Source organism: Palaemon carinicauda, chromosome 14 (assembly GCF_036898095.1).
Source record: "Palaemon carinicauda isolate YSFRI2023 chromosome 14, ASM3689809v2, whole genome shotgun sequence".
NCBI lineage: Eukaryota > Metazoa > Arthropoda > Malacostraca > Decapoda > Palaemonidae > Palaemon > Palaemon carinicauda.
The window spans coordinates 117,621,036-117,645,361 of record NC_090738.1 but is presented as its reverse complement, the minus strand read 5'-3'; the positions used below and the strand labels follow the sequence as shown (position 1 = coordinate 117,645,361).

Below are 24,326 nucleotides of genomic sequence, written 5' to 3'. Positions count from 1 at the left end.
CGTCAGTTATTCATAGACTTATTTAAGATAGAAATAATTTCCTAGAACGTAGACATTTAAGGTCGTCCATCAATAGAAAAAAAAACAATCATCTAAATCTATCTTTCTGTCACCCAGGACGTCTGTGAGCCACAGGTAACGTTATAAAGATCAGCCATCATATTTTTTTTTAAGTCATTCAGTCACTTGTAACACTCAGTCTAGACGAAGAAGTGACTGTTGCGGTATTTAAAAAAAAAAAAAAAAAATCACCTTTTCGTAGTTTCCCTCTCGGGGTTGTTAGTGCTTGTTTGATCCCCCAGAAAGGTTGCAGAATTGGAATATTTCCTTTTTGATTAGTGTATGTTGGCAAGTAACGATTTTAGGTTACTTTAGGTTATGAGATCAAAGTTTAGTTACTGACAAGTCTTCTGGTTTTGTAGAATGCTTTGCGTAGACAATTTATTATTATTATTATTATTATTATTATTATTATTATTATTATTATTATTATTATTATTATTATTATTATTATTATTATGGGGTAGGTTTTGGAGAGGATATACGACATGAAAAAAAAGCCTTATCAATTTCATAATTATTTCTTTCATACACAAGACAGTACGGTAGATTGACATTAACACTTGGAACAGCAAATGGCAGGGTACATGACACCAATGAATTTCTGTACCACTTCAGCCCTATTCCCTCATGTATCACATTTTGAAGAGTATCCCCCAACTCTGGGACGAGTTTGTGTTTACTGATGAAATACATTTCGCCTAATGCCATAAACATCTGACCAGTAACAAACAACAAACACTAACAACTGTAACTTCCTGTTTATGTTAACCAAACAACTTTTCAAGGCTCCTTCATGTCCGTGATCCCCCACCCCTATCTACGCCTCCCTTCAACCCCCTCTCCCCTTGTCCTATGGCACCCCCTCCTCTATAATGATAGTGTCGAATGGTTTATTTGATTTCCTTTATACAGTATTAATACCAATCCTCATGACACCGTTTAGATTATCTTTATCGTTAAGGCCTTTTCCAGTGATATTCATAAGAACCAATTATATTAAATTTTGAAGACTTATTTTTTTGGCTTATTTACTAGTAATTTTCTATTGGATAGATTTATTATATCTCAAATATAAATATAAAATAGTTCATTTGAGTTTATTCTATTAATCTTCAAAAAAAAAAAAAAAAAGAATATGCCAAACCCTTGTTGAACTTCGACTTTCAAGTGAACAAAAGATGTAGACAAAGAAGAAGAAGCAGTATTGGATGAATCTCACTGGAAATTATTTAATCACATTCTTGAACTGAATAATTATTTCATGTAGAATGATTGCAGCTGAATAGTAAATAGGCACATAGAATTATTATTTATAGACATCACATCTTCCCTAGACGACCCTTTATTGTAGATTTGTACAGTTTAAATAAGATAAAAGCTGTAAACCATTAGATTTGCCTCTTTCAAGTAGCAGTTTATGCTTCCTTCTTATTGACTGCTTTTAAAACTATGTAGATCTTATATTTCAGATATTTTAGGTTTAGAAAAAACTCTTATTGATTTTTCAGGTTGAAGCAAATTCGTTGGCGTTATTTATATGTATATACTGTAATGGGAAATAACATAGAAATAGATCAACCTAGATAGACGCCAATGCTCTGATCTTCATTCATAACTTCGTATCATTCTGGAATATTTCTTGAGCCAAAATCCATGTAGATTTTTAAATGGAAAAACTTATCTCCAGTTTTAGCAAAATCTATTTATGTCCCATCATCATAGTAATGGATATCATCATCATTTTTTTTTTAATGGAGATTGTAGTAGTAATTATTACCCCTTTGAGAATTATTATAATTTTTTTTTCAAATGGGCTGGGTAAAGCAAAATCAATCGAACTTAAGTTTCAAGAATGTGATTGTCTGCATCAATTAGAAATACACAAGCATATATATATATGTATATATATATATATATATATATATATATATATATATATATATATATATATATATATAAATCACATACAGCACACACTGTACAGACACGGTGATGTAGGCTAACTGTATACCGCAAATCAGCTATAGATGCGAACATCTCCGAAATAAGCCAAGCTTACTGTTATAACACTGGTGAAAGTAGTCATACATGTTATCCAAGTTCTTTCGACTTCTGAATACCATTTTCCTATCACCGTCGCTTGCTTTCCCTTAATAACAACTTACATTAGAATAACATTAGAGTACTGTACATTTAAGAAAACAGAATTCTTCCTTCGCTGATTGCAGTACACTTGATCCATTATACCTTTTTTTTTTTTTTTTTTTTTTTTTCGTGTCTTCCTAGTTATTGAGTCTTTAAAGATCAGCAGAATACCCTTTTTAATCTTAATTTTGCAAGGCTAACAATTTTCCACAGAAGAGCTTTTAATATTTTATAGTCTCTTTCGTTGGAAAACGCGCATTCTTCTCACCACATCCTAAGATCTTGTCTTGTGCTCGAGCCTTTTAGAATTAAGTCTCACATTTTTATTTTCCACTGTCATCGAAATAGAAAAAACTCAATTTTCACTTTACTTAATGCCCTATATTTAACTATCTAGATTGAACTCTCCTCTAGGTTACCTTCTATTCTATGAGGTAAGATCTACTCCCAGCTGAAATCTCTTTTAACTCGCTAACAAAATTTTCTACGAACCTCAATTGATATAATTTCCTTGATATGAATGAATTCCTGACTCTGGCTCATTCATATCTCACCTTAGAGGATAGTGTCGCCATTGCTCTTTATTACCTGGGTATTGTCCTGCTCAATAGGACAATGTCACTGCCCTTGCCTCTACTATTCATGAGTGACCATTAAACCTTTTTCAGAGTTCCATCGACCCCTAGCTATATTTTCTTTATATCCTACATTACCTGCGTTCCTGTTTTCTTTCTAACTTCTTGCTGTCCATCCTCTTCTAACTTTGACTTCCTGAGCTGAGCCTGCATTAAGGTGGCCCTACTCTTTGATATGCCTTTTCATCTTTTTCTTTGTGTGTTCAGACTTAGCTTGGTAAGGGATTTTATAAGTCCTTGAGGCCTTCTATTGAGAAAATAATTATTTAGAGTTCTCTCTCTCTCTCTCTCTCTCTCTCTCTCTCTCTCTCTCTCTCTCTCTCTCTCTCTCTCTCTCTCTCTCTCTCTCTCTCAATAAGTTGACTGGGAAATTTCGGTTTGGAAGCCCTTTACAAAACCCTAAAATTTATTTGATTCTTCATACACATTCCCTTTTAAATGGAGCAAAATAACTTCATTTATATCTTCCATGTGAAGGCAAGTGTATAAATTTTTCCTGAAGTTAATTAATAAACGTAAGTACAGAAGAACAGTACAAATAGAATAATCAAAATAGTAGAGCTTGCTTGAAATAACCTTATGTATTGTACAAATAAATTTACATTTCCAAATGTAAATATCCAATATAAGAATTGTTATCAGTACGTTATGGAAGATTCTATTTGTTCATCATAAATTCTGATTTCACAGTAATCACTTGAATTCTCAAAAACAGCGAAGTCGAAAGAGCGGGTATAACATACCTGAACAGAATCTCAGATTGCCTCAAAAACCAAACAATTTTTTTCAGGATGATCTCATTAGAGGTGGAATGCTATATTTTATAAGAATCTTTTCATTTAGCATCCCATCCATATAACATGGAAAGCTTCGTTTCCATTATTTTAATTCGCATATTTTGCAATGACGAGGAAATGCTCATGCCTGTTTTGCTAATCGTCATATTACGAACCAAAGTTCATGCTATTTTTTTTTTTCACATGGCACCGAAGCAAAAGATTTCTTTCTTTCCTTCTTTAAGAATTGATAAATTTTAACTGGATATCTTTTTAACTTAGTTGGAAATGAGATTCAGTGGTATTTAATCATATCTTTTATAAATATTTTTAGTTTGTCTTGCAATATGCCATCCACTTATTTCCTAGTTAATATCAGCTGGGAATGACAGTCACTGATATTTATATATTATTTCTCACTTTATATATCTTCTCCTGCTTTAATGAATAAATGCTATTCATACACTTTTTGGGACAGACACAGAATAATGCAAAAAAAAAGCTTCGCCTTTTTTTTTCTAAAAAAAAATTTGCTTTGACAACTGTCGAATTCTTTTTATCCCTTAATATTTCACTATTTTTTATCAATAAGGTGACTTTTAAAAAGTTACTTTGAATATGAAGATTTAAGACTAAATAGAATATGTATAACGATATTCCTTTTTCTTACTTTCGATTCAGTTATAATACTTTTAATACAATTAATAACGTTTCAGACGATTTTTCCTTTAAAAGATCATTTGAAATTGAAATGTAGATCATGATGAAGATAGTCACAAAAATATCAAATAACGATGTTAACTATTTAACCTTTAACAATATTTTACTTGCAATTCATATAAGGTAATTATTGATATTATTAACAATTCATTATAGTAATTTACAGTCAACTCTACCAAATTTTAGATCGACGCATTTTCATATACTCAGATGATAACTATTTTTTTATTAGCTTTGTCCTTTTGCACATTTTTCACGCTAGTTTTGTAAACTGCAATGAATGATTAGCAAACGAATATATTCATGTAATTCATAACCGTCTCTCAATCGCATTATATAAAAGACGCAGTTTTCTATAATGTAAATTTAGAATCAGTGATTCTTTCAAAACCATAAAGAATTCAGATGAGAGGTAAACAAGAGCTATGGTTTAATGAATTAGCAGCACTTAACAAGTAAGTTTAACACACATTTTAAAATTTAGTCTGGTGATGAACAGATATGCTGATATAGGCCCTACAATTTAATTTAAATCTTTCGTTAAGAAAATTAAAATTTCCTTAAATACTTACAATTAATTGTTTCAAAGGTCCAATAAAACAGATTCTCATAAAGCAAGAAATTTCATTTATTGCAATGAATTTCTCCAACTGACCAAGAAAACAGATTCTCATAATACGAAATCTCTTCCACGGCACGAACAGAGTGTGACGCGCCCAGCAGAACTCACCCGGGGATCATCGAGGCAATCCCTAAGCGGAACCATGTCTTCAAGGGGCGGCTCCCCCACCGAGGAGACTTCAAGACTCGCCATGGGTGAGACCCCCATCCCCGGAGGATCACCAAGTCAGCAGCGCAGAGATTCACAAGGTAATGGTGACATAAAATGGTTTCTTTGGGGGTTTGTTTTAGGTAAGGTAACGCTTTGTATGAGGAGCTGGACAGCATAAGCCTTCGCGGTAATATAGGTTGTGCACATGCAATGCCACTTGGCATGTCTATAGACAGTGGCAAATCGTGAATGGTTAAATAAACAATTACACGAACATACGCACGCATACTACATATATATATATATATATATATATATATATATATATATATATATATATACATATATATATACTGTATATATATATACAGTATTATATATAATATATATATATAAATATATATATACAATATATATATGATATATATGATATATATATACAAATACATATACAGTATATATATATATATATATATATATATATATATATAATTTATATGTATATATTTGTGTGTATTAATGTACACACACATTTATATGTATGTATGTACTGTTTTTATCCACTTGAAAATCTATACTTTCTTAGGTAGATTAGACACCATATAAATAGATTAATTAATCTGGTTGAATTTAAACACCATGAAAGAAATGCACACGAGCACTTTTGTCTGCACTGCCAATAAACACTGGAATGTCCAAGTCTTTCCGTTTGATTTTATTATAAAAAGTATCATTTGATGCTATTATAGAGAGAGAGAGAGAGAGAGAGAGAGAGAGAGAGAGAGAGAGAGAGAGAGAGAGAGAGAGCGCACAAGCAAACATAAACTACTTAGATATACCATGCTAATTTGAATTATGTATTTTATTTAAATCGAAAACTAAATTGTTGGAGTTTCTACTAGATTCAGATCACTCAATAGAAAACAAAAGAAATGTGTAAATCTTCCTTAGCCTTCTCTCTTATCAAAGTAAAGTGAAATGTGAATAAAATAAGTTTTAGATTAACAATCATAAGGGCATTTAATCAGTAGCTGAAATGAATTCACAATGTTGGTTAATGTTTATCTGAAATCCCTCTTATGCCTTTTTTTTTTTTTTTTTTTTTTTTTTTTTTTTTTTTTTTTGGTAGGAAATGTGTATGAAAGAAAAATAAGGACAGCTAACTAACTAACTATGGTAGAGAATAGTTGCCAAATGTTAAGTATTAGTAATAGTAATGTAAAGTGTGGTTTAGCCCCAATTTTACTTATATAAAGGTAAATTTTTCTTGCCATGGTTTTAAAGTTAGTATAGTATGTTCGAATGTGTATAAACGTAAATAACGTAAACGGGATAACCTGCTTGATAATTCGGGCAAATCACAAGTTTCGTTATCGTCTGCAGAACCTGGAAAAAGTCTGAGCCGTAAGTTTATAAGTTAAGCTTTTCCAATAATCTTTGCTGGAAAATTCCTCCTGAAAACTTCCAGATGTTGAATGAAAACTTTTTCCAAAGTGAATCTTTGGAAGTAGGTTTTGATGGATTTTGCAATTCGTCTTTCATCCTCTTGAGAAAACTAATATTTTCTTTTACTTATTATATCAGTTATACGTAAGCATTCTGGTGCAAGCGGTATTTGGGTTTGAAAAGAAACTTAATTATCAGTAAGAATTTTATTTTTCATTTTCATGGGTTTCTTCTGGATTTCTACTTTAATTTAATTTCCAGATTTATAAGTAGACAGTATGTTGCTTTAGTTATTAAATTGAGTTGGCCTTATACCAGGATAATCTCTTATTCCTATGATTGATAATGATGTAACTTCCTGACAATATCTTCTAACCAAAGATATCCTTCTTTTCTGTCTTCCGTCTTTTTTTCTCTCCGTTTCTACATACAAACAACAACAAAATATAGGAGAGAATAAATATATCTGGAATTCGGTATTTCTTTGATTAGATCTTAAATCAAACCACTAAAATATTAGCTTAACAGATGTGACACGTTTTACATACTGTATCAGTTAGAGTAGAGTAGAGTTCTCTCTCACTTGAAAGTTTCACTACTGAGTAAAACTGTGGCCAGGAAGTCATTCACGGACAAACAGGGGCGAAAACATAACCTCTTCCCAACTTCGTTGGCGGAGGTAATAACACTTTCCAAAATTTAATTTCTAGCTTTTTACATAACAGTTAATCCCTGCAAGTTTCATTACTCTACGATTAAAATTGTGGCCAGGAAGCTGTTCACAAACACACACACACACACACACAAACAGGAGCGAAAACATAATCTCCTTCCAACTTCGTTGGCGGAGGTAATTACACAGATTTTGATTAGTAGAGAGCAAGTCACCTAACAAGATCACGAACGACTTTCCGCGGAATAGAGAAGTCAAATTCTTATGAATTCAAATAACAGCAAATAAAGTAGGAACTGTAACTATTTACTCCACGTTTGCTTTTTAGTATTATGAAGTTGTTTACTGCTCCTCATTGCTTTACGTCAGAAGGATATGACGAAACCTTCAAGTAACCATATACACGATATCTATAAATTCTCAAGTAACATTAATTGCTGGACTGTACTTTACCGAAGAAACTAGATTTTACTTCAGAAGCTGACTCCCATTGTATATATCCTTTAGTTGATGTGGTTGCAAATTGAAATGTTCTTAATTTTCAATGGACAGTATTGTTTATCCTTCTATTGTATCTTCCCTACTATAGTACTCAACAGTGACTTGCATACATTTATTATTATTGTTTTCCTAAATTTCTTTTCAGCCCTTCTTTAAAGCTTGTTCCTAACGCCACTTAGAGGTTTAAAGGTCGCACATGAATGGCAGGGCCAAGGGACAGTGACATTGCCGTATAGAGTAGGATAATGCCCTAGAGACTGACCATATATACATATGATCAGCGCCCAAGCCCCCTTTCCACCCAAGCTAGGACCAAGGAGGGCGAGGCAATAGCTGCTAATGACTCAGCAGATAGACCTATAGGCTCCCCCAAACCCCCCATCCTAGCTCACAAGGACGGTGGAAGGTGTAGCGACCAAAGAAACTAACGAATCTGAGCGGCACTCTAACCCCAGTCTGGCGTTCACTAGTCAGGGACGTTACCACAGTGGCCACCACAACCTCAAATTAATCAATAGAGTGATTAAAAGAGATCCAAGCAGCATAATCGACGTGAACTTGCAACCCTTCAGTGGTTCAGATCTTAAAATGAAACTCTTCTCCAAAGTTTCATCATGTTTGTTATCCTTTGAAGTCTCAAAAATTTCAATCTACCTTCCTTTCAGGGTTTTGAATTCTACCAAAGACTAATCGTTTTACAATGATCATATTATACGGGACTCTTCCTGTTATTAGTAACACACTGGTATAATGCTGCACGATCAGTTATTCTCTTGCCAGTATCCGTCTCTTTGTACATTGTATTGTTCTCATACATAATGAATCTCTCACGAACAATGTCGGGAAAAAAGCGCCTTTCAGAAAGCGCAGGTCTGGTCTAATCTAAACCAGAACAGACGTGGGAGGTTATCGACCAGTTTTTTGAAGCTTGGAAAAGTATGAGAACGCTTGGGAACCCAATGAAGCAATTAGGTATTGGTAACTTCTGTAGAAGTATTATGAGGTCTGGTGGGGTGGATGCTGTACGGCTGCTTACGAGGAGGAAATTTTTTTAATTTCTTTCTTTTCTAAAACTATTTTTGACTGCTAGAAAAATCTTCTCTTAAAGGGTTAACTACTGCACTGTATTTGTTCAGTGGCTACTTTCCACTTGGTAAAGGGTAGAAGAGGTTCTTTAGCTGAGGTAAGCAGCTCTTCTAGGAGAAGGACGCTCCAAAATCAGACCATTGTTCTCTAGTCTTCGGTAGTGCCATAGCCTCTGTACCATGGACTTTCACTGTCTTGGATTAGAGTTCTCTTGCTTGAGGGTACAATTGGGCACACTATTCTATCTTTTCCTAATTTCCTTTCCTTACTTGGCTATTTTGTCTGTTGGCGCCCTTGGACTTATTGAATCTTGCTTTTCCAACTAGGGTTGTAGCTTAGCTAATTATAATAATAATAAAAATAATAATAATAATAATAATTAGACCATTCCTTTCCATTTATCATATTCCTAAGCAAACCTTTCCATTAATTCGGAATTGTTTGAATATCTCCTGTGCCTCAAAACACTGACCCGTTTCCCTCTAGGAGGAATGGTCTGTCTCCATCAGAGGGAAGAAGTCCATCTATATCAGCATGTTTCTTATCTTAACAAAATAGGTTTTTTGAGTCCATTAACTGTCGTTATTTCCTATATTCAATTAAAGTGATTTTGTTTTCCTACCGAAATTGACAACAAACTCATCAAAATATTAATCAAATAAGGGTTTTTTTTATTACTCTTTAATGGAAGCTTACATTTTTATATAAACCTAAAATTTCTTTTAGAAGTGACAAGGAAGGAATGTCACTTCATAAAGACCCTCATGAATTAAATAAAATGCATCTCTTAGGAAATTGATTTCTCCATGTAGAGAAATTCAAGTTACTTTTCTCAAGTCCTTCAGAATACATCTGTTTGGAAAAAAAAATCGTTCCAGACATGGAGTTACAATTTTTAACATGATAAAATCAGTGGCTAATTCTCATCCTATTGCTGTCTACTACAGATATTAGAAAAACACAGAGAAAATAACAAGAATTGTTAAACATTCTCTTTTTAGGACATTTGATGAAACCTTTCTCTAATTCTCTCCTACTTCAGATTGTGTCAAGAGAAATAAACATTCATTATCACAAGATCAGCAAGTCTTTCCTCACCCATGCTGGAACGTAGATAAGGTGTTGTTGTCCTAGGCAGAATCATTACTGAATATGGATAGTGTAGCATCAATAGAAAGAATGGCATTAGATATTTCAGTAAAAATTAACATTATCATGGCAAAATATCTTAAGGAAATGTCCAGAAATTTTCTCCAGTTTTCCTCTTTCTCTGACCCCCATTGAAACAATCTGGTGAAGGTAGATCATCTTGTCAAAATGTTGAACTGTTAATGAAACTATTTTCATTTGTTGATTCTTTCGCGAATGCAAAAGACGCCTAAAAATGTTTTCAAGATCAAACCGTAACTAACAGCATGGAGATTAGATAGCATACAGGTAACTACGATTCTTGATAATATTGACTATACTTAACGCAGCGAGAAAGGGCCGATAGAGGAGGACACATGGTTTAAAACTGATTCCCCAACTCATGCCACTTCTCCACAGATCACTCCAACCACTCCTTTAATCTCTATTTCTATATAAATTGCTCTCTCTCTCTCTCTCTCTCTCTCTCTCTCTCTCTCTCTCTCTCTCTCTCTCTCTCTCTCTCTCTCTCTCTCTCTCTCTTCTTGAGATGTACCAGTTGACATAGATAAGTCTTAGCTTGGCTATGAAGGTGGCCATATAGCGGACTTGAAGCAAAGGAACGGTCCATCGCAAGACTAAGTGTGTGCACATGTGTCACTGAGTGTGTAACAGCAACATCTGGGAGGGCCGCCGCTTATATGAGACGATTAGGTTGGAAGGAAATCTTTATACTGAAAACACGCCTTGAATTTCACTTCAGTGAGGGCGTGGAACAATAGTTAAAGTAATTTTCGTTACCCACCAGCTTATATAAAAACAGAGTAAGACAGACAGACAGACAGAAGGTACGGAGTTGGTGCGGAGTTTGAGAAAGAATGCAAGCCAGTCATTTGTGGAGATATGGCATAAAGGGGGGAGGGGGGGGGGGTTCAGTTTAAAACCTGGTGCCCCCTCATATTGGCCTTTTAACACTGTGTTGAATATAGTGTTTTTGTTTGGGGCTGTAATTTTGACTGTAACTGTCTGACACATCAAGGATTTCATTAGCTTTAAATTTTTCTGCTGGTTTTAATTGAGTCATACCACTCTTGGTATTCCTTGTCACATTTTATTCTCAACTACACCAGTATATTATTAAGCTGTTAGTGTATGTTGATCCCTCTTTTGCAACTTTGCAGCCAACTGTATAATTGGCTCAACTTCTTTGAAAGTTACAGATTAACCGTCCAGTTGAGGTCATAATGGCAAAGAATCGTCTTGCATCACTTACGGTATCCTTCTCCTTCTGTTAATTTTCCATTTCCTACCGTCCTTGGCCACTTGATTTTTGTGAGCATTTGAAAGAGAGATTACAGATTAACTGTCCAGTCGAGGTCTTAAAGGCATAGAATCGTCGTGCATCACTTACGGTATCCCTGTCCTTCTGCTAATTTTCCATTTCCTACCGTCCTTGGCCACTTGATTTTTGTGAGCATTTGAAAGTGAGATTACAGATTAACTATCCAGTCGAGGTCATAATGGCATAGAATCGTCGTGTCCTTCTGCTAATTTTCCATTTCCTACCGTCCTTGGCCACTTGATTTTTGTGAGCATTTGAGAGTGAGATTACAGCCATGGAAATTGGTAATCAAGGAATTCCATGTATGACTGTAGGCATGTGTGCTTTGGAATCCCTCAGGTTTTGCACACACCAACCAGACGCTGAGATATTTCAGCACCTTTTAAAAACAACCTGGTCCATTAAGAACATTTTAAAAGCAGACAATATATCTCATTTATCATATCTAATGCATTCCTATTGTTTTTGTCTGTTGCATGAGGCTACTACTGACCAATTTAGCAGATGAGAAGAAAATTGGGTACATGTCATTCAGTATGTTCAATTTCCCTTATTAAGACTTGTACCTCATTTGCATCACCTGACATTACTGTTGCCATCTCATGTGCTAGCCCACGAAGTAACCTAATGTCAGGTCTCTTTCTGTCCAATGATGCAATGATGCCACACTAGCATTTTCTATTTCTTTGACAGTGGCACGTTCCAAATCAACAAAATCATAGAAGACCTCATTTATGAAAGGTGGATTGGGTCCTCGTGCAAGGCAAGTTATCGCAAAAGTACTAAAAGAATATTTTCTCTTTACATACTGATCTGTAACGTCATGAGCAATAAATGAGATATTTTGTTTTATTCCATTGGTCAGCTCTTCTTAAATGTAACTGCTATACCTATCACTTCATCTTAGATGGTTTATGAGATATATTTTGCATTTTTCTGGCCCTTTTCTAGGTGTTCTTTTAATTGGATATCAGACTTGACCCTACTTTCTAATACTGAAGGAAAGTTTTCCATTATTTGAAGTTTTCCATATTCGGGGTAAAATCTGCTGTTCAGTCATCAAAATGTTCCCCCTAAGGGAAGATTTTGCATCTCTTACACATCTTTTACACGGAATGGGTACATTAAAATGCATTCCAAGATGAAGATGCGATATTTTTCATTGAATTGTTCGTTAGGTTTTATGTAAAGTTGAATATCAGCATAAGTAGGCAGGGACATGTCTTAATTGTTGTAAAAAATTCTGTTAGCATGCTGTTGCCATTCACCTTCAGTGCTTGTGGTCCTTTCTCTTTTTGTGAAGATTTGCTTTACAAATCAATTAAAGTTTGCTTTTGATTTCAGTTAACAATTAATCCTCCCATTTCAAAAAAAACTTTACCATGACTATAATCCAATCAAACGTACTCTTTAATGATTTTACTGTAAAGTTTTTCCTTTAATATCCAGTTTGTTTTTATAAATTTTCGCCACATTCATGATCAATACATATAGAATAACGGAAAATATTTTGGCTGTATAGCTAATTGTTTTATATGAAGGTATACATGAGAAGCCGTTTCTCCCTTGCTAGTGGCCTAAAACTAGAATTAGGGGAAATACATGAAATATATGAACACCTACATGAAGTACATACATAAATAAAAAAATGAAATTTTTAACAATTTTTTTTTTCCATTTTGGTAACAAGCTGCTGACAAAAGTGCTCTTCTCCCATGGGAAAATTTTTTCAATTATTCTGTTATGGTTTTTTTAACATAATAGGCCTTAGAAAAACTTACTTTAATTTGTAGTCATTGAGAGAAGTAATGGGGAATATCAAAGTTTACACACACTCTCTCTCTCTCTCTCTCTCTCTCTCTCTCTCTCTCTCTCTCTCTCTCTCTCTCTCTCTCTCTCTCTCTCTCTCATTGTTATCAGTGTTATTATTATTAATAATATTGTTATTAACATTATTATTATTATTATCATTATTATTATTATTATTATTATTATTATTATTATTATTATTACTTTTGATATTTAATTTCTCATTATTTTGGTACACACATCCTCGTGGTTTATTCTATGTTGTGTATTTTCTCAAAACATTGATGTTCCAAATTCTGAAAGTGAGCTTCTATGCACTCAAGTCTTCGCACTTTGTGTACTCCTTAAGCTTTGCTTAAATAAACATGATTTCGCATATCCTCTTCTGGCTGATTTCAGGTGATTAATTATTTAACTGAAAGGTTAAGACGACACCAGAACCCAAGAGAGAGAGAGAGAGAGAGAGAGAGAGAGAGAGAGAGAGAGAGAGAGAGAGAGAGAGAGAGAGAGAGAGCCTTATCTTATTGTATGTTTGGGTTCCCCCAGGTCCCTCAGTGTGAGGCAGAGAGAGAGAGAGAGAGAGAGAGAGAGCCTTATCTTATTGTATGTTTGGGTTCCCCCAGGTCCCTCAGTGTGAGGCAGAGAGAGAGAGAGAGAGAGAGAGAGAGAGAGAGAGTGAGAGAGAGAGAAAGAGAGCATAAAACACCTAATTCGACAAAATTAAGAATGATTATAATGTCATTAATGGTGATAATTGTGATGACTTTTCTATTTTACAAAATTCCATTATTATTATTGTGAAATAAACTAAACCAAATTTGAGTGCTTTCACTACATTTTTTTTACATACCTACATACATACATATACCAAGGCACTTCCCCCAATTTGGGGGGGTAGCCGACATCAACAAATGAAACAAAACAAAAAAGGGGACCTCTACTCTCTACGTTCTTCCCAGCCTAACAAGGGACTCAACCGAGTTCAGCTGGTACTGTTAGGGTGCCACAGCCCACCCTCCCCCGTTATCCACCACAGATGAAGCTTCATAATGCTGAATCCCCTACTGCTGCTACCTCCGCAGTCATCTAAGGCATCGGAGGAAGCAGCAAGGCCTACCGGAACTGCGTCACAATCGCTCGTCATTCATTCCTATTTCTAGCACGCTCTCTTGCCTCTCTCACATCTATCCTCCTATCACCCAGAACTTCCTTCACTCCATCCATCCACCCAAACCTTGGCCTTCCCCTTGTACTTCTCCCATCAACTCTTGCATTCATCACCTTCTTTAGCAGACAGCCATTTTCCATTCTCTCAACATGGCCAAACCACCTCAACACATTCATATCCACTCTAGCTGCTAACTCATTTCTTACACCTGTTCTCACTCTCACCACTTCGTTCCTAACCCTATCTACTCGAGATACATCAGCCATACTCCTTAGACACTTCATCTCAACCACATTCAATTTCTGTCTCTCCATCACTTTCATTCCCCACAACTCCGATCCATACATCACAGTTGGTACAATCACTTTCTCATATAGAACTCTCTTTACATCCATGCCCAACCCTCTATTTTTTACTACTCCCTTAACTGCCCCCAACACTTTGCAACCTTCATTCACTCTCTGATGCACATCTGCTTCCACTCCACCATTCGCTGCAACAACAGACCCCAAGTACTTAAACTAATCCACCTTCTCAAGTAACTCCATTCAACATGACATTCAACCTTGCACCACCTTCCCTTCTCGTACATCTCATAACCTTACTCTTACCCACATTAACTCTCAACTTCCTTCTCTCACACACTCTTCCAAATTCTGTCACTAATCGGCCAAGCTTCTCTTCTGTGTCTGCAACCAGTACAGTATCACACAAACAACAACTGATTTACCTCCCATTCATGGTCATTCTCGTCTACCAATTTTAATCCTCGTCCAAGCACTCGAGCATTCACCTCTCTCACCACTCCATCAACATACAAGTTAAACACCCACGGCAACATCCCACATCCCTGTCTCAGCCCCACTCTCACCGGAAACCAATCACTCACTTCATTTCCTATCCTAACACATGCTTTACTACCTTTGTAGAAACTTTTCACTGCTTGCAACAACCTTCCACCAACTCCATATAACCTCATCACATTCCACATTGCTTCCCTATCAACTCTATCATACGCTTTCTCCAGATCCATAAACACAACATACACCTCCTTACCTTTTGCTAAATATTTCTCGCATATCTGCCTTACTGTAAAAATCGGATTCATACAACCCCTACCTCTTCTAAAACCACCCTGTACTTCTAAGATTGCATTCTCTGTTTTATCCTTGATCCTATTAATCATTACTCTACCATACACTTTTCCAACTACGCTTAACAAACTAATACCTCTTGAATTACAACACTCATGCACATCTCCCTTACCCTTATATAGTGGTACAATACATGCACAAACCCAATCTACTGGTACCATTGACAACACAAAACTCATATTAAACAATCTCACCAACCATTCAAGTACAGTCACACCCCCTTCCTTCAACATCTCAGCTCTCACACCATCCATACCAGATGCTTTTCCTACTTTCGTTTCATCTAGTGCTCTCCTCACTTCATCTATTGTAATCTCTCTCTCATTCTCATCTCCCATCACTGGCACCTCAACACCTGGAACAGCAATTATATCTGCCTCCCTATTATCCTCAACATTCAGTAAACTTTCAAAATATTCCGCCCATCTTTTCCTTGCCTCCTCTCCTTTTAACAACCTTCCATTTCCATCTTTCACTGTCTCTTCAATTCTTGAGCCAGCCTTCCTTACTCTCTTCACTTCTTTCCAAAACTTCTTCTTATTCTCTTCATATGAATGACCCAATCCCTGACCCCACCTCAGGTCAGCTGCCCTCTTTGCCTCACGTACCTTGCGCTTTACTTCCACATTTTTCTCTTTATATTTTTCATACTTCTCTATACTATTACTCGGCAGCCATTCTTCAAAAGCCCTCTTTTTCTCTTCCACTTTTACCTTCACTCCTTCATTCCACCATTCACTGCCCTTCCTCATGCTGCCTCCAACAACCTTCTTGCCACACACATCACTTGCAATCCCAACAAAATTTTCTTTTACTAACTTCCACTCCTCCTCTAAATTGCCAGTTTCACTTACTTTCACTTCGTCATATGTCATTTTCAACCTTTCCTGATATTTACTTTTTACCCCCGGTTTTATTAGCTTTTCAACCCTCACTAGCTCCCTTTTGCTTCCACCTACTCTATTCCCCCACTCTTTTGCTACAACTAATTTTCCTTCCACCAAAAAATGATCAGACATACCGTTAGCCATACCCCTAAACACGTGCACGTCTTTCAATCTTCCAAACATTCTTTTAGTTATCAACACATAATCCATTAATGCCCTTTCTACTACTCTTCCATTTGCCACTCTTACCCATGTATACTTATTTTTATCTTTCTTTTTGAAAAAGCTATTACTTATCACCATCTCTTGCTCAACACACATATCTACCAGTCTCTCACCACTCTAATTTTCACCTGGTACGCCGTACTTCCCAATCACACCGTCTACCTCTCCAGCGCCCACTCTAGCATTTAAGTCACCCATGACAACTACATAATTCCTTCTACCCAGTCCTTCTACACACCTAGTTAATTCATTCCAGAACTCATTCCGCTCTTCTTCACTTTTCTCACTACCTGGCCCATACGCACTGAGAAACGCCCAACATTCCCTACAGTGCAGGCAAAATTAGGGCCTTTTAAGATATTGGAAAGGCAAGCATATGTACCGTTATGCTTCCTCACCTAGCTTACACATTTAAATGTTTCCCAAAGATCGTAGTAACTTTTCAGTGTAATATCAATTGGTGATTAGATAGTAGATAAAGTGAGAATGAAGGATATATGAATTGTAATCTCAAGCAATTCTTTCTGTGTAGGAATTCACAGACAATTTGTGTATGAAAGAAGCTATTGGTTAACAAATTATTGCAGTGCGCTATTCTAAGTAGGCCTACATAAGAAAGTAGCCAAGCATTGCCAAGATTGTCTGTATGCTAGTGATACTAAAGTTTCCTCAGCCTATAGTACATAGCAAGATATAGCTGCCATGGCACGTGCTATAAATTTAGTTGAACATAGCAATTTGTTTGGAATGCTAACATTAGACCAGTAAGCCAAAGCACTTTTTTTTTTCTAAATATAGACGTGAGCACTGTGTTAACACCCTCTCCGGCAAAGCCTTAAAGTGTCTTTAGCATAAAATAAATGTTTTGTGTGTGTATAATGTTTTTAATAGCACATAACTAACTTAGACCACCAATAACATGAGATGTAAACGAGGCCAATCTACCTTGTCCCATAACTGTTATACAGTAGAAAGCCCATCTGACGTATATCCTTCTTAACAGCTGGTTCCCCAACAGCGTCGCAGTCGAGCAGCATAAGTGGCTTCAGCAGCGCCAGCGGCACCAGGCGACAGCAGGACGACATCAGCCAGTCCTCGCAGCAGTCAGCCACTCAGAAGCCCAACATCTTCGGCCGTCAGACGTCAGTCACGGCCGGCAGCGAGACGGGCGGAGGAGGTGGTGGAGACGACACGGAGGACACCATGAAGAACCTGAGAAAGACTTTTGCTGGCATCTTCGGCGACATGTAACCAGGGACACTCTAGGCTTATTGAAATAGGTTGTGTTTAGCCAATTGACAAGAGGAAGAGTTTTGAGTCCACAATGAAAAGAATAAAAAAACGAATAAATCATTTTTAAAGTTGATAAATGTTCAAGTCTAGGACTAACGTTCAGATATTAGGATATCATTCTTGAGTATCAGCAGTTTCACAACATCGTCGGCTCAAAGTTTAGTATTAGTTCTTTAAATAATCTGCCTTAAAATAAAGTACTGTGAGGAACAAGACACGTGTAGATAGCCTATACATGAATAATTCCTGTATGATGAGGATAGCATTAGCATCCCAACTTAAGCTCAGTCTTAAAACGCAAATAAAACAAACAGCGAATCTTCCACCCTTAGTCCGTCATTCTTAATGATAAACACTGTTCTCTCCCTCACCCCCCCCCCCTTGACCTTAAACGCGCTTTCTAACCTCCTGTCTTTTATCTATAAAAAAAATGCTATGCCAGAAATTTCAACCAGTCCTTAATATAAACCCAAGCGTTCATCAGTATTGCATCATCGTGAATCCGTGAACAGCAGCCAACACGACTATCAGTTGAACCCGTTATCTTCAAACTATATCACAATACCAGTATTGGCGGAACACATTTAGGGGTCATGCAGTCTGTTCATTCAAAAGATGAAAAGTTCATATTGATAAATCCATTATCCATTCTAGAATGAGAATTTTGACACCTTCGCCATGTAGTTTAAGTATAAGCATTACAAGGCTCATTACTACTGAACTTACATGCTGTTTGTATAGTATGGGTTCCTCCTGAAATTGAATGACCGAAAAGAATGAAAATAGTCTTGATTTAAAATTGAATGAACATTAATTAATTACAGTTTGTCTCTTAACACTGCCAAACATTTTCTGTCGCAACACCCGGTCTATAACGCTCTTCGATAAGACCTCTGATTTATAAGATACCAACACAGGCTTAAAATATCAACTATTTTGTTGGGAAGGCAAATGTTATATACATGGTTCACTATTAAGATGATGATGATGATGATAGAAGATATATGACGCAAAAAGATAGTTAATATTTAACGCTACCAGTTTGATGCCGACGAAGCAGGACGTAGGAAGCAAAACAATTCTAGTTCGCAAAGTAAATATTGCTAGAAATCTAGGCTGAGCTTATAGATCTGCTGTATATCTAGACACTGGCTTTAGTCAGTGCTGCAGTAAGTTGCCTGTGTTGAAAGAGGAATTTCATGAAAATAAATGTCTTTAAAGAAGTGAAAGAAAGATCCCTTTGCACCATAGCATTGTTTATCAATTATTGTTGGACCAAAAAAAAATATGAGCCTCCAAACTGAATTCCTTATTTGAGTCCAGAATTTCAAAGACTGGTTATGCAAAAAACCTTATCCTAGATCTTCAGATATCTAAGCAAACTTAGACCTACGGTTATGAAATATAGTATTTGCATAATATTAACCAGTAATGAGGAAAGTGTATTAATATTTATTAATTGGCAATGTTCTTGGGTGGGCTACCTCAGTCAATGTCCATGGCATTTCATTGAAAGTTACCTGAATATTATAGGAATCAGGGTGCCTTTAGTGTTTGAAACCTTTCATTTTACTTCATTTTTTATCAAGATAACTAAAGAATACAGTCTATAATTTCTAGATCTTAGAATAAATTTAGTTTTAAATGGTTTCCTTTGGACGTGAAGATCTTTAACAATTGAAAATTGTTGAGATTTTTTTATGTTGCAGCTTTTGGATGTATAGAGGAATTGGATATTTTGTTATCAAATCAATATCAGAAGACTTGCTTAGATGTCTGAAGCCATAGAGGAATATCTTGAGTGATTGAACCAGTTTGTTGGGATCTACGAATATTTGATAACTACTAATGTTGTTAGCAATATGCTCTGTGTTGTTTTAAAACTTGTGGGTGGAAAACTTCTGGCTGTTTGTGCTGTGCGTGGAATTAATGTATTTGTCTCTTTATTGACCTCTCATTGTCTTTCCCAAATAGAATTTTGATAGTCCATATGAAAAAGTATAATCACCATCAACGGTACTGTTTAACAAGCCTTGTGAAAACATGTGACTTGTAATTTATGGGACTCTCAGCACTCTGCTTTGGTGTCCGAGGATAGTACTATAAAAGAGAAATATATTTGCCTGATATTCCATGTTCCAGAATCTCGTGATCTGTGTAGATGGTCTACTATGTGAGTTAAAGCATTGTTTCTTGTAACGAAACGCCACATTTGTTTCAAATCAAGATTTCTTTAGAATTAAAGATGAAATTCTCGAGTCAGAAACTGCAAGCCCTAAAGAAATAGCAGGAAGATGTGAACGGCAAACACAGGCTGCTATAATGAAAGAAACAGTATCGCTGATGGTCGAAAGTAATCCTGTTGTTCGGTGTAGGACAACACATGCCTTGGTATATATAGAATACAAATGAGATACAATTCTAAGAAAGCAGGGCTTACTGGCTGATTGTAGCACCATAGATCCTATTCTTAGTAAGGAATCCCTTGACCATTTTTTAACAGGATGAATATCACGTGATTATTGGTGTTAAAAAAACATTCAAATCACAGTTTTCAAAATTCCTAGCATATGTAATTGTTTTTTTTTTCTCACTGTTTAGTTGATTACGTAAAATTGTCCATCACTTCCTTGCTTAGAGTACCGTCTGTGCCTTTGCGACATTCAAAAGCCCTGCATCTTGGAATCGAGAAATTCCTGTGTATTGGTACTTCTATGTTGAACATACGCGTGCTTTGACCAATGATTAGCAATTCAACCATTTTTCACTATCCTGTGTATCTTAGGGGGGATGTTGACTGAATGAATCAAATACCCTTTTATTACCAAGTAACGGATCCATTGTTAGAGTTACATCAGCAACATATTTTCTTAAGTGGGTCTAAGAGTTACAAAATCGTAATCGTGAGAAATCTCAAGCAACCGCCGATACTGCAATTGCATGGCCAATGAATGGCAAGGGAATAAAAAGACGGTCATGTAAAAGTAAATTTAGATTACCTCAAGTCAGAAATAGGTGAATGACTCAAAACATAGAATCCTGCAAGCAATTTGTAAGGAGGAAGTCTGAAGCTTTAAGGAAAACGGCACAAATTCATAATACGCTTGAACAAAGTGTAACTGGCAGGTTTTTAGCAAGCACAATTCACAAGAAAATATAGTATTTAGAGTTGACTACGTAAGTTATAACGGGGAAAAACAGCTATTAATTAATAAATGGCCCCAAATTGGAAATTAATGGAAATGCGATGTCTTTCCTGAAACATTAAAACACTTATAAATTGAAAGGAAATCGTGGAAATTTTGTTCGCAGTACATGAAAAGAATTCCTCCACTCGTCGTTTATTTCGCTGTTGATACTGAAAATATTATTAGCAGCTAATTGGCACTGCCATATGTGTGTAGATTCCTCTCAGTACTACCCAGACCCTTAGACCTAACACACTTCCTTTCTGTTTTTCCATTTGACACTCCGTTGGCTCTTGCTTAATGATGTACTAATGTTACTACGAAATTGAATATTACTTTTATTAGATTCATAGCCTTCTGGGAAAAACAACTAGAGAGAAAACAAAATGTTTATGCACTGGGTTGGCTAGCAACAGTAAAACGAATAAAAGATTGTTGTGTGGAAGAAATGTTTTTCTCCCGGTCTGAGAATAGAACGGATCCAGTGCACCATTATGATAGTGAGTTCATAGCGAGTAAATTAGGACTAATGATAAAGAGATTTGTTTAAAAAAATCTGAAATAAACTTTTCAAATTAATAAAACCTAACATGAAATGTTCTAAAATCTTTAATTAATTGTTGCAAAGCCAGAGGTAAAACACAACTCCATTTATGACGAAACACCCAGGTTAAAAGTTAGTTTAAAAATATTTACTATGAAACCAAAGCAAATTGACTTGGAGGACATTACTACCTGTAATTTAAGGCCCCGTTACACGAGACACTATAAAAGAGTTTATGTTGTTATATTGTTAATTACACATTCTTACATATCATTGCTGTTTAGTACGTGTTGCAGTATATAGTTTGTTGCCATTAAAATTAAGTAGAACCCCCAAAAAAGGAAATGTGAATATTGCAATTTTCTTACGTTGAAATTTTTCATGTTTAGGCTTATTAATGTCTTTGAAAGTAGAGTCTGTATTTTTAAAACAATTTGTGTATGAATCATAAAACAGGATCACAACATAATCATTAAAACAGTGAGAGAATCTCTGGAAAGACGGAAACCTACTGCTTAGCATTGTTATAATAATGATTTTAACTCCCAATATCGTACATATAATATTCTAACACATTTAAAGAAATGAAATCAAATAATTTCAACTACATACTAGAAAAATCTAGATTTATTATGAATTAAGAAATGACTTAAAGATAATTGCAAATTGAGATAAGTTCCCATCTTGTTGAACAGCCAGTAACAAATTGTAGAGAACACACCAGGCTCCTAATCGAACTTTAAAATTCACGGGAAAATAACGGTTAGGAAAATTTTTAAAATATTACGTGAAACATATGAAGATACATAAGTAAAAACCAGTAACATCATACAGTTCATACTAGTTAAGAGGGTCTTTTATTTCAAACATTGTTAAAATATCCTACACCTGATTGATAATACATTTTAAAGAGCTACCCCCATCGAAATATTATAAGAATAAAAATGGGCACTTGATATAGTGAATATTACACAACTCTATACATCTTATTGTGAATGGGAATTTTTTAAATTCTTTAAGAGTACCAATATTTGAATAAAATTGGCGGAGATTAAAATCATGAATGAACATAGGTGAATTAGCTGTTTATAGATAGAGTGTAAATGTTATTAAAATCTAAGTATTATGTAAATTACGAACTGTTATTCCAGTTCAAATTATCAAAATAGCAATGAGTCCATAGAATACTTTGAGCATAATAATAATAATAATAATACATAAGAATAACAATAATGACGAAGATAATAACGATATATTTGCATAGTGCAAAAATATTAGCTGGTTTAGTATAATTTCTATAATTTGATAGTGTTTAAGGAAGTCTAAGCTAACGGATTGTGTTAAATCACACTTTTCCAATTATTTTCCATTTTCGCTGGGTCAATGGCGAAAACTAGTTGCATGTTTGTAATTTTTTCTTTTCTGTTTTTGTATATTGAGACCAATAAACTTTTAGCCAAATGTGTATACAAAACACACTTACTCTTTGACCAAATCTAGCGTTCACAATACAATACATATGTGATCCCCCCGAGTGTGCAAGTCTAAGCTGTGCATGGCCATAGGTCTATACGTGATGAGCTGGCTAATAGCTCACGCTGATTGGTTCGTTTAAATCTGCAACCGACATATTCAAACACCCATTTTAATACCCTAGTACCATGTGGATCAGAATACCTATTAGGTATGCACAATCACCAGCTCCTTGAGTTAAATTTTATCTTGAACAATATGGGGTTTCATGAAGGGGAAATGACTGTGTTTTTAAATAGGGACTTTTTCACGAATTAAGTCCCAGTTCAATGCATGTTGTTGATGTTAACTTTTAAATTGAAGTAGATAGTTGTTATGGCTTACATGTGATTTAAAACCATTTAAAGATAACAAAGAAACACTAGGACATTGAAAGTAACCCATTAACTGGTTTATTAGTAATGATTAAATTCACTGCCACAGTAACACAATCAACTATGAAGAACTAGCATCCTCTCTCAACGAGAACACTTGATATTTCATTATCTGTTTTATTGTTTTATTTTTTTTACTTACAAACTTCTGTTTCCATTGTTAACGCGGTTGTTGAACAAATGAAAGACGATTTTGTTGATATCCTTCAGTTTCTCGCGTCTCCTTCGATTGGTTCTCTTATCAGTGATATTGATGAAAAAGAAACCCTTTTGTAAATAAGTCTCTGTTAATGTAAATTTGTGTAAATATTTATTGCTATCACATTTATTAAGAATTTTATTTCGTTGTTCTTGTGTCGTGGTGTTAGCACGGCATTTGTAAGAATAAGAGTGAATTGTGTGTCGTCCACAACCTTGTTTCATTTGATCCTTTTTTATTGAAACCTAAATAAAAAAAAAAACGTGTCATACTGCAATTTTAATACTAAAATTCATATTACTTCCAGCTTTAGAATCATGGCATAAAGTCATTTGACACTGCTTTGGTTGTTGTCGGCCAATATATATCAGTTGAGCTCCCGAATACCTTGGAAGAGTTTAAGAAAAATATAAATTCTTTAATATAAATCGCCTGATTATGATTTATTTTTATTAGAGATATACTCTTAGATAAACTTAGGAATTGTAATATTTATCTCTAAAATTCTTCCTCAATTGATACTGATTTGACTATAACAAAATAGTGTACACACAGTACGGTAAAGACCTGAAGCCAGTGCATTCTATTGATATTTTTCTTTTCACATAAATGTGATGACAGACTATATTTGAAGAGCCAGAAATGGTCAAACGAAATTGAGGAGT

At 35.2% G+C, this 24,326-nt stretch overlaps 1 protein-coding gene across 1 annotated transcript in view; it reads left to right on the top strand.

Annotated features, from left to right (window-relative positions):
• Positions 1–20,978, top strand: part of Syn (synapsin) — a 176,590-nt gene extending 155,612 nt beyond the window's left edge. Inside the window, exons 10-12 of the mRNA XM_068386337.1 lie at positions 118–135; positions 5,044–5,209; positions 17,549–20,978. Coding sequence (XP_068242438.1) covers positions 118–135; positions 5,044–5,209; positions 17,549–17,781 — 417 coding nt within the window. The 3' untranslated portion in view covers positions 17,782–20,978. The remainder of the gene's footprint in view (positions 1–117; positions 136–5,043; positions 5,210–17,548) is intronic.
• The last annotated feature ends 3,348 nt before the right edge of the window (positions 20,979–24,326 follow it).